General features: G+C 36.6%; 1 protein-coding gene across 1 annotated transcript in view; it reads left to right on the forward strand.

Annotated features, from left to right (window-relative positions):
- Nucleotides 1–9,913, forward strand: part of LOC104168086 (collagen alpha-1(XIV) chain-like) — a gene marked incomplete at its 3' end in the record, with an annotated part of 57,452 nt that extends 47,539 nt beyond the window's left edge. Inside the window, exons 13-18 of the mRNA XM_009708544.1 lie at nt 1,530–1,669; nt 3,329–3,455; nt 4,517–4,656; nt 7,624–7,756; nt 8,900–8,971; nt 9,762–9,913. Of these exons, the coding sequence (XP_009706846.1) occupies nt 1,530–1,669; nt 3,329–3,455; nt 4,517–4,656; nt 7,624–7,756; nt 8,900–8,971; nt 9,762–9,913 (764 nt within the window). The remainder of the gene's footprint in view (nt 1–1,529; nt 1,670–3,328; nt 3,456–4,516; nt 4,657–7,623; nt 7,757–8,899; nt 8,972–9,761) is intronic.
- Between the last annotated feature and the right edge of the window lie 811 nt (nt 9,914–10,724).

Here is a 10,724-nt window from a genome sequence, read left to right on the forward strand (position 1 = left end):
TTTTTTTTCTTTCAGTGTGATTATTTCTGGCTTTCAACTAATGAATAGGCTACCTAGTATTTTCTTCCTGGAACATATATCTGCCTGGAGAGTGATCTGCCTAATTTGCTGTAGTATTATGAGTAGTATCTGATATTCTGTATTTAGTAAATAATATTATTCTATGTACTGTATCATCTCAGTTACTGTAGCGAAACCTTTCTCAGTGCCAGAGGCAAGATCACAAGCTCATTCTGGGGTGTGGTTTCTTTTGGGGGCCAGGATTTATCCAAGACTCACTATAAATATCACCTAACTCTGGCATCAGGACTGCCTGTATGGTTGAGAGCAACATTGTCAGGACATTGGTTCCAAAAGGAAAGAGCTGAGACTGAAGCATTTTGTGGTATGTCCTTGGATGGTGAAATGAAGTGCATTCCACAACTGACAGAAAGTAGAAAGGCAAGCCAGCACGTGATACTCCCTTCACTAGACTCAAAGGAATATACTGAATGCCAGGAAGTGTGGCAAACCTATCTAATACAATTCCAACATGTTCTCGTCTTCTCTTTTCGCATAGCCAAGTTAACTTGACTGTTCCTAAGTTGGTTAGGTGTTTGCTTGCAGATTCTGAGTCGATATATGGTCTGGCTAAAGATCCCACATAATATATGGGGTTTTCTTATCTTTTGCTTTTCCCATGTGCTCTTGTGTGAGGGAAACAGCTCCTGAAGTGCTGATACTTATCTGTTCACATGGATTGGTAAGGCATCTCTGTGTGTGAAGGCACGATGGATAAAGAAAGGTTTCACAATTCAGAGAAAATTAGCAGATGTTGGGCTAATACAGAACCTACTGCTTAGAGTAACAGCACAAATTGCTTTCTCTGGTGTGACAGAAAAGTGGATGCAATCTGAGACTCTCTCTTGCATGACCTTGTTTTCCTTCAGCTCGTGACAGTCAAGGAATATGTGGTATATAAATATGGCTTTAACTGAGGTTTACCATTATGAAACAGTTTCTTTCTGTAATAAAAGAGGAAAGGTTAAGCAGAGGTTAAAAAAAAATAGCGTCTTTGGAGATCTTCTGAGCTGGTTATGCTTTTTGGAGAAACTTGCCCTTATGTCAGAGACTTTTAGGATTTTGAAAGTTTTTTGCCAAAATACTACTGTCATGAAATATTTTAGCTGGGATACTCATGAAAAACAAATGCATGTAGGATAAAGATCTAGCTGAATTAAATTAATTCGCAAATACAAACACAAATTTATTGCAAGGCTAGATCTTGCTATGATGTCTCCTATGAACAGTAACATAATTTATTTCTTTTTCAATATTAGTTGAGATGCACTTAGCAAGACTGGAAGTTCTGTTTCAGCAGAGAGCTAAGCCATTTTACCTGCCTTTAAGTACTTCTGTAGCTCCATCGATGTGTGTCTTTTAATGTAAATATTGGTGATATAATTTTTTGAATGGAAAATGTGGTGTTTATTTTCAAGACATGAAAAATATGGAATCACTTTCATGGTTTTATCTCTTTCCTTTTCAAGTGCCTCTAAGTCCACCAGCAAACTTGAAATTTTCTGATGTTGGACACAGCAGTGCTAAGCTAACATGGGATCATGCTTCCAAAAATGTAAATGGCTATCGCATCATGTACGTTAAAACAGATGGAACAGAAACTAATGAGGTAAGTTATTAGCCGCTTTCTTCCCTTAACTAATGTCAGACCTCCTCAAACGTCTGTCATTATTAAGGATAACTTTTATAAACAAAAGCTACCTTGCTAGCTGTAACAAAAGATTTGCTAGAGAATTCTGAAACTTAGTGCAAATAAGCATTTGATTAGTATCGGGTATACTTTTGGAGTAGTTCATATGTGTGGGGAACAGTACTCTGAACTTCTTACATACCAGAACAGTTACTGCTGGCGCACCTAAACTGAAGGAAACTACTCGTGTGAACAATGGTTTGTAGGTGCAGCATCTTGACTAAATGAGGGGTATAGAAATATTTATTCTTGATTCAGTCCAGATATTGATACTTTCGATATATCATATGTCATGGACTCAAGCTCATTCAAAAAGACTGTCTGAAGACTTTGCCACATTTTCTTAACATTTATTGCTTTAATTATATATTGAAAACTCTCTTCCTAGAAACAGAGTTTGGCTTGAACAGAATGTTAAGGTGATACCAAGATGTTCTAACTTAGACTCTTGCATTTAATAATTTACTTAAGCAATATTTACTTATGCCTTGTTACTCAAAGTGCTTTATAAGAGCTTTTAGCAGTATGAATTCTGTGACAGAATGAAAAATGGGAGGGAATGATATTAATACAGAAATCTGAAAAAATACAGAATAAGTTTTAAAAAAATAATTGCAGTAAATGTGTTCAATTATTAAAACAGTCCAGATCTCCTACAAAATAAGTTGTCATGGATAACTTGGCACTCCAAAAAAGTCTTTAATAGTAGTTAGGTGTAATTATGTTTCTTCTGGAATGTTGTACTAAACCTGAAGATACTGTTCCCGAGTTTAGAAGAGAGCATACCTGTGCAATGTTTTGTGTCTTTTCTTTCTGCTAGGTCCCTTAAAATTTAAATTAGAAATCACTTAACCTCTTCCTATTGATTACCCTTAATATAGATAATTCATCTGCCTGTACTCATCACAATGGTATTTGGACATCTCAATCTTGTGGTTATATACTTTATAGTGTGAGTGAATGTTCATCAGATTTTTATTTACCTCTTAACTTTTCTTTTATGTCTGTTCAAGGAGCCGGTGGCATTTATTTGTTTGCTCTGCATCGGTAGCATTTCCCCTGTGGTGTTGAGCTAATGTGGCACTGAATAGTTGGACTGATAAACTGTGACTTTATACAGCTTTGAGTTTTATATCCGTGGCAAAGTCATGTTAACTGCAGCCTCGATAGAGACCAGATGAAACTGTCATCTTGTTTCTTGACAAATGTTAAACATAATGGTTTATGAAATGATTGTCAATGATAAGGCACTGGATTCAGTAGCCCAAAAATTTCCTTCCCCTTCTGGGTTCCAACACACAGTGCTGATATGAGAGCTAGTGAGTTAGCCTTACTAAGGCTGAATTCTTCTTTTCCCTAGTTTGTCACAAACAAAATTTTCCTTTTCTCTAGTTTGTCTATTTTAATTGATTTTGTCAACTTTTATGGCCCTGAATTTATACTTTTTCATAGTTTCACAGAATTTCTTTACTAATCACATTACATTCTCTTTCTGTATCATTATTACTCAGCAGAATTTCAGACACTGATAATATAAATTGTATGATCAATATCTATTGTAAATTATGTTTTCTCTAGGTGGAAGTTGGTCGTGTTTCAACCCATTCTCTAAAAAATCTGGCATCCCTTACAGAGTATACTGTTGCTATTTTCTCCCTGTATGATGAAGGACAATCTGAACCACTTACTGGCAGCTTTACCACAAGTAAGTATTACGGAACTTTTGAAGGCTTTCCAAGAAGAATTTTTATATTCTCTTACTTTACTGGAAAGTAAGACTAGTAACAGCAAGTGTCTCTGGCTGTGAATTCGGATATATGAAATGCTTTCTGTTATTTTCATTGGAGTTTTCTGCTTCTTTGCTCCCTTGTTATGGGGCCAATTGCGTCCTTACTCATGGGAGTAATCTCTTGATATCATGAAAACATTTCTGTGGATAAGGTTCATTTCTTAAGTCTTTCCACAATCAGCCATTTTAGAACATCTTTTATTGCAATTATATGGTAAAGCATTTGTCTCCCCAGCCTTCTGAAGCATCATTTGGTGTGATGGCATTTGTGTCTCCAGCTGAAGTGTGATGAGTTTTGAATCATACATTTAACAGGTGAACTATCTAGGCAATAAAGGGTAGAACCTTATATACATACAGAGAAACTGGAACACCAATAGGAGAAAATATAAGACATTTAAAGGTCTGGTAATCTGTTTAACACAGTTATAGTTTCTGTAACTGTAGTTCTGCATTAAATAAATGGCTGATGACACTTATTAATGCTTTCCAGCATAACAATGAGAAGAGAAGAACTTTGAGGGAGGAAAGAGAAACATGAGGTGGAAGAGGAAGGGAGAACATACATGTATGGAACAAGAGGTTGCGACTCACATGCAAACTGCAAATGGAAATGCATGCAGTCTCTAGAAAGGGCAGAGATTGGGGCTTTGCTTTGAGGTAGAAGAAAAGAAAAAAGCATGGTGCACAGAGCTCTGATCAAAGGAGAGAGGCTGAGGGTTGCATGGAGCTTCCTCAGGGGAGAAAGGACAAGGAGGCTTGTCCAGTTAGAGTACATAGAGTATGTATTGTGTATATTCCCTTTCCCTAAGTACAAATAAGTGTGCAAGGAATTCTGTAGTACCTTTCTTATCTGCCTCCCATGTTATACTCTTTGTAACAAACTGTGAGTAAAATGATACGTGCTTGATGTTGCCATATATGCAAGTCTTGGAGGATAATTTACTCTCACTTTTCTTTTGTGTAATATTTTGCAGAAAGAGTTCCAGCTCCCCAGCATTTGGAAATTGATGAAGCATCAACAGATAGTTTTAGGGTCAGCTGGAAGCCCACCTCGTCAGATATTTCTTTTTACAGATTGGCATGGATTCCTTTGGATGGGGGGGAATCTGAAGAGGTGAGTTGTCTTGACTTTCTGAGAGTGTGAAACAGAAGAGGGAATTCCATTCTGAGGACACCTATGCTGCAACTTTTGCCAATTAAATATGGCCAATTGACTTACAGAAAGATCTGCCTCACTGCAAAACTCTGTAAACTGAAATCAAACCAAATTCCAGTTTCTTTTTGAAGAGGAAGTGAGGAAAGACGACATCTTTTGTGAATAATCTAGTCTATAAAGTGCCAATTACCATAGAACCAGCATTGCTTTTTGGTGCTACTTCAGTTTTTAGAGGTTCATGTTCTTCACTTTGCTGTGAAGATGATGACGGTAGTTGAGCTAGAGCAGTGATGTCCTCACATAAAGCTCCACATTTGTCTAATGTGCTGGCCACAGTAAAATTGACTGTGAAGCCTTAGTTACGTAATGTTACAGAGGGAAAAGTTTACACATAGTTAATTTATTAGATTGTTCCTTTATTCCTCTTTATGGTTCTTTATCTTTTTCCCCCTCATGCTGTATTTTTTGCTCTAGGCCTTTGTGCATCTTTTCCATAGTGCCATTTTCATCAGTCTCAAATTTTAAATGACTTTTCATCCCTTTAGCTTTTCCTGTTTTATTCTCTTTTTCCAAGTAGAAAAAGACAGACGCTTTCTCTCCCTTCCCAAATTTTCATCTTTCATAGTCTGTCTCATTGTCTCTTTAAAATTTATTTACTCATTCTTTTGACTTCTTTTGTACTCCTCAATCTTTAATAACTCTCCTAAACATCTTGCTCTCTTGGCATCAGCACTGTGAAGAGAGGCCACATCTGCAAACTGTTTATCTGGGTACAGAACTCAGTGGAGAAGACGACATTTCCCACCTGGCCCTAGGTTTCATGCATAATTTTGTCATGCAGTAGGGCAGAAAGCAGTCGTTGCAGCTTAGGTTATGTGGCATTTTTTTCTGTAAATTTAGCTTAGCCTGATTTTTTCCTCCCTTTCACCTAGTGAGAGGTAGGCATGCAAGAGAGGAAGAAATTACAGGAGTGAGCAGGGAAAAGAAGGAGCTGGCAGATGAGTGAGTGGACACAGGTCATCCCCTAGCATTTTCTCTTTCTACTGTTTTGTTTCTGTTTCTGTTTAAGTTCCAGTGAGTAGCTGTCAGTGAATCCCTTTAAGCCATGTGCATTTTTAAGTGAGATTTATGATATCTATGTTTGAGTGTGAGAATAAATGATCAAAAAATATTTGGACTGTTAAGGTTCTGCTTGTTCATTGTATTCACTAAGAACAGCTGGAGGCCCTAATATTTTAGTGCCTTTAAATATTAAAAATACCCAAGATGCTTTCTTGTTCTCCTTGCATGACCTCTCTAATGGGGTCAGACCTAGGATAGCACAATACCTCCAGGCTGTTGCCTCTTTAAGCTTCTTTCCCAGCTAAGTGATCAGTCATGCAAAGAAATGACGTGCACTCCCTCTGTCTTTCTCCCAAGACCCAACTTGCCAATTAGCTTAGCTGGGTCAGGGGGCAGTGGTGAGAATTACACACACCTCAGCCTACTTCATCCACACTGCTGATGGGTGAGGAGTATTTATTGGGGTGTTGGTGCTAAAAAACCAGAATAAATTTAAGAGCGACCTTTTATTTCTAGGTTACAGTAGAGAATGCATGCTGTTACACTCGTCGTGCTTGTTACTATTCTGACTTCTGTTATTTGTCCTCTCCACTTGAAAGTTCAGCACTTTGTGTTCTTTTTTAGTGGTCTTCTCTGAAGGCTAAATTAGCAGGGAATGGAGGGCAATGGAAGTGATGCTTCAGAAAGTATGCCAAAGTTATGTGTGAGCTAGTAACTATGTATAGGTATTTTATAATGATTCAATACACAACTAGAGGCTCTGGAGAATTGGAAAGGAAGGTATTACTTGTACCTACTTAGTATATAGCTAGACTGTTTCTGAAAAAAAAAAAAAAAATATATTTAAGTATACAGCAACCTTGTTTCTGAAATTTTCCCAAGAAAATCTATGCCAGAAAGTGTACAGCGTGGGATGCCTAATTCATTACTTGATAGTTGTAGAAGGAATGGCCCCAACTCGTTTCTTTCTGCTTTTGTTTTCTGTATCTGAGTTCAGAAGGTCTGTGGCTGTGTTATGGGTCCCTCTTCCCCAGGACCAACTCAGGAAATCTCCTGTGGTAATTAAAAGAATAAAGTGCAATTCACTGTTTCTGCTAACGACTGTAGTAGATTTTATGCAGCACATATCTATTGTTTGATTTCCATTATAAGTCTTACTCTGATTCTGTGTATACGGTGGCCACCTTTAAAAACTTGCCAGTGTTAACCTAGAGAAGGGTTGCGTTATTGTAGTATCTGTCTGTGTAACCTAAAAACTATTCCCAAACCCCATTTCACCAGAATTACTGCTCAGGCTCCTTGCATTCTGCTTTACAGTTCCTTTAGCTCCAACTCTTGCCCGTCTGTTGATCCCTTCCAACAAAAGTTGCATTCAGAGGTGTGGGACCATAACTCCGGTTATAATTCTAGTATAGAAACAGCATTTTGTGAAGCTGTGGAGATGCTGAATACATCTGTCATAACAGTACTTGAATGGTAGAATTATGAATGAAAGTTAATCTACCTTGTTATGTTGCTTTCATTGATGAATGTTCTGAATTTTAGTGATTTTCAAATGAAATGCAGATGGTCAGCTTTAGCAATTAATTAGTTGTGGGTGAAAGTATAAGACTACACATTAGAATGATCAAGCTAACCACAAAATAATAAAGTATATAAAATAAGTATTCTTAACAATGTTTTTTCCAGATGTACTCTGTGAAATTTTTTATTTCAACATAGCTAATAAATTCTGTGGGCAGATCTGAGTGTAGATTTCATTTAATTTAAAGGAAAATCCATTTTCCTTCTTTTATTTCAGTCAATTCATATAAATTAATCAAATGCATAATTGATTTTCTTTAATCTTGCTGTGTTACTTAGGTTGTCATAAATGGAGACACAGACAGTCATGTTATTGAGGGTTTGTTGCCCAACACAGAATATGAAGTTTCTTTGCTGGCGGTTTTTGATGATGAAAGTGAAAGTGAAGTTGTTGCTGTTCTTGGAGCTACATGTAAGACAAACACTTGATTGTAATTTTTAAACATGTATAAGTGATTTAAATTTAATGCATATATCTTATATTTAAAATGTAGTCCATCTTTGGGTAGCAATAATATTGAAGAATGTGGTAGTTTAGCACCAGGGCTTTGCTGACTGTATTTTGTGCTTTTCTTATTTAATATTATGTGGTAGATGGCACTGAATCAAAACGATGCTTTGGCTCCCTATCTGAGCTGTGGTATTAATAACCTTTGGATCTGAGTAAATAGTCTTCCATCCTACATTTCAATATTTAGTCTTTGAACAGGGTTCCTTATGAGAAGATGTATTAGATTTTTGGGGGTGTTTAAATGTTTTAAAGTAAATAATTTACAAGAATTTCATTTAAGATGTTTGGCATTTACAGTATACTCTTTTCTTTCTTATTTATGTAATTTATACTCACTAGAGGTGAATTCACTCTTGGCAGAAACAGTGGTGCAAAAAGCTTACACAGGCATCCTGTGACATTAACATGGAAGTAACAAAGATAAAACTTGAAAATCCCATACCATGTATTTTATAGTATATAATCTAAACAGTTGCCAGCATTTCAGCTAGATTGCTCTATCTGTTCTCTTTTTATGGATAGTAACTTGGTCAAGTAAACAACGATGTTTTTCATGTGTAAATTCAAAAATTTATTTGATTCTTACTAATTTAATTGCAGGCTTAGTCTTGAACCTTCTGTTATGAGAAGAAGCTCTTACCCAAACAAATGATACTGGTATTGCCCAGTATTGCTGAGTATACTTTCTGTTTTTCGCTTGGACAGAAGTGAAGCACCCTTAAAATCTTTCAACCTTAACAAATGGCCATAGTGGAAGTCATTACGCATAGTTCAGCCAGAAATGTGGGAAACTATATGCATTCTTATTTAATTGTATAGTTTACAATTATGTCTTATCTGTAGATCTAAGTGCTAATCCTGCAAGTATACGTGCCTAAAGCAAACTAAATGAATAGTTCCCTTGTAGTCTCTGAAATGCCTAAAGTGTGTGGGATACTTGTAGGTGTGAGCGCATAGTTTCATTGTCATAGTTAGAAATACAAGATAAATACTGTGACTTTCATGTCTTGTTGAATTGTTAGTGAGCTGAGTATTGTTTTTCAGCTGAAAGGACTACCACAATACCTACCATGGTGACTACAACCAGTACCACAACTTCTAAGCCCACCACAGCAGGTAAACAGAGCAAATGTCAACAGTATAAATGCTGAATGCAAAGAGCTAAGGCTCCCCACAAGCACACCCTGATCTTGGGGCAGAGAGCTGTGATATTACCAAGGAGCTGATAACCCCAATTCCTGCGGGTCCATGTGGTCAACACACTGCCGTGGCAGATCTTGAGGAGGTGTAGACCCCAGGCAAGGGACATCACCAGTGAAAGATGAACACTGTCATACTCCTGCACCACCTTTCTGCATGTGGCCAGCTTCCTGAACGTGCCGTGTATGGATGAGGAGCCAACCTATAACACAGTGTAGGGACCCTGAATGATACCAACAGTATTACTTAGGAATACAGAGACTAGTTTGGAAAATTCAGCACGCTCTTCTAATAAATATGAGCTTGGAAACTCCTCAGAGTTTTGTTTAGTTTTGAATGTTCTGTTTGTTTTCCCTGGAATTAGAAAACTGACTTCTAAGGAACAACAGTTCTGGATTATTTCTCTTCTGTAGCATTCTAGCTGCAGTGGAGTTTTGATTATTCTAAAGCTGCATAAGCTGAGTAATATAAACAAAGCAGATGGGATATTATATGTTAATGGCAGTATAGGATAACTATTATTTTATTAAATGGTTAAAGTTTTTATGTTATTAAGCCCAAGTATGACTGTATGAGTTTGCCCCACCGTGGATCTGCAGACCCACTGTGACTTCAGTAGAGCTTTCAGCTACTTGGTCATAATTAGTACAATTTAAAATCTAAAAATAGAGTTGAGAAAATATTAATTAAATATTTTTGGCTTTAGTTTTTCGAACAGGAATCAGAAACCTTGTGGTAGATGATGAAACAACTTCAAGTCTGAGGGTGATATGGGACATTTCAGATTACAATGTTCAGCAGTTCAGAGTGACCTATCTCACTGCGAAAGGTGACCGTGCTGAGGAAGCGGTAAGAATGGTCTGTATGGGTTTTGCGAATGGCTTCATAAGCTTGAAAAGTTTGTTTAATAATTGCTAAGGCATAGTTTCTCTTTATATGATACTCCTGTTGCAATTAGTAAAAGATCCATATTTGGTATTACTGTGAGGTTGAACTTCAAAGTTTTCATCATACAGCACCTGCTTCACTGCAGGCACCAGCAGTCAAATGTAAGAGCAAGGCCCAGTCACACAGATGTTTAAAGAAGTCATAGTTAAAAGGCTAGCTGCCTGTCCTCTTTTTCCTGTATTTTTAAAATTTATCTGAGCTTTTTTGTGGGCTTTTTTTGGTTTGTTCTTTTTGGGATTTTTTACTCCTAGGCCTTTTTCTATCCTGAGATTGTGTTTTAACAACTCTTAAAAGTTTGTACAGGACAATCTTAAGTAATTTTTTTTTCTTCATCAATTTTGCTCCTTCCCTGAAAGTCTTATTTTATGCTAAAGCAATGTAATTAAAGTTCAAATGCAGAATTTTCATACTGCTCATTAACCTGAACGTGTCACAATAAGGACAGCACTTTTTAATCTAAGTGCCTAAGAATATTTGTTATTTTTCTAATACCATGTGATGATCAAAATTAAAATTGTCTTACACAAAAAAAGTTTCTGGTCATCAAGATTTTGGAATATATTTGAAAGAATGAAGAGTACTATGTGTACTCTTTTATATGTGTAGCAAATAATAAAAAAAAGAAGCCCTAGCTGTATTATTTTAATATTTCACAATTTTTGAGATAATTTCAGAATTCTGGAGGCCAAGTGCTTTTCTTTTTCTTTTTCTTTTTTTCTTT

This window comes from Cariama cristata, unplaced genomic scaffold (assembly GCF_000690535.1).
Source record: "Cariama cristata isolate BGI_N322 unplaced genomic scaffold, ASM69053v1 scaffold31709, whole genome shotgun sequence".
Taxonomy (NCBI): domain Eukaryota; kingdom Metazoa; phylum Chordata; class Aves; order Cariamiformes; family Cariamidae; genus Cariama; species Cariama cristata.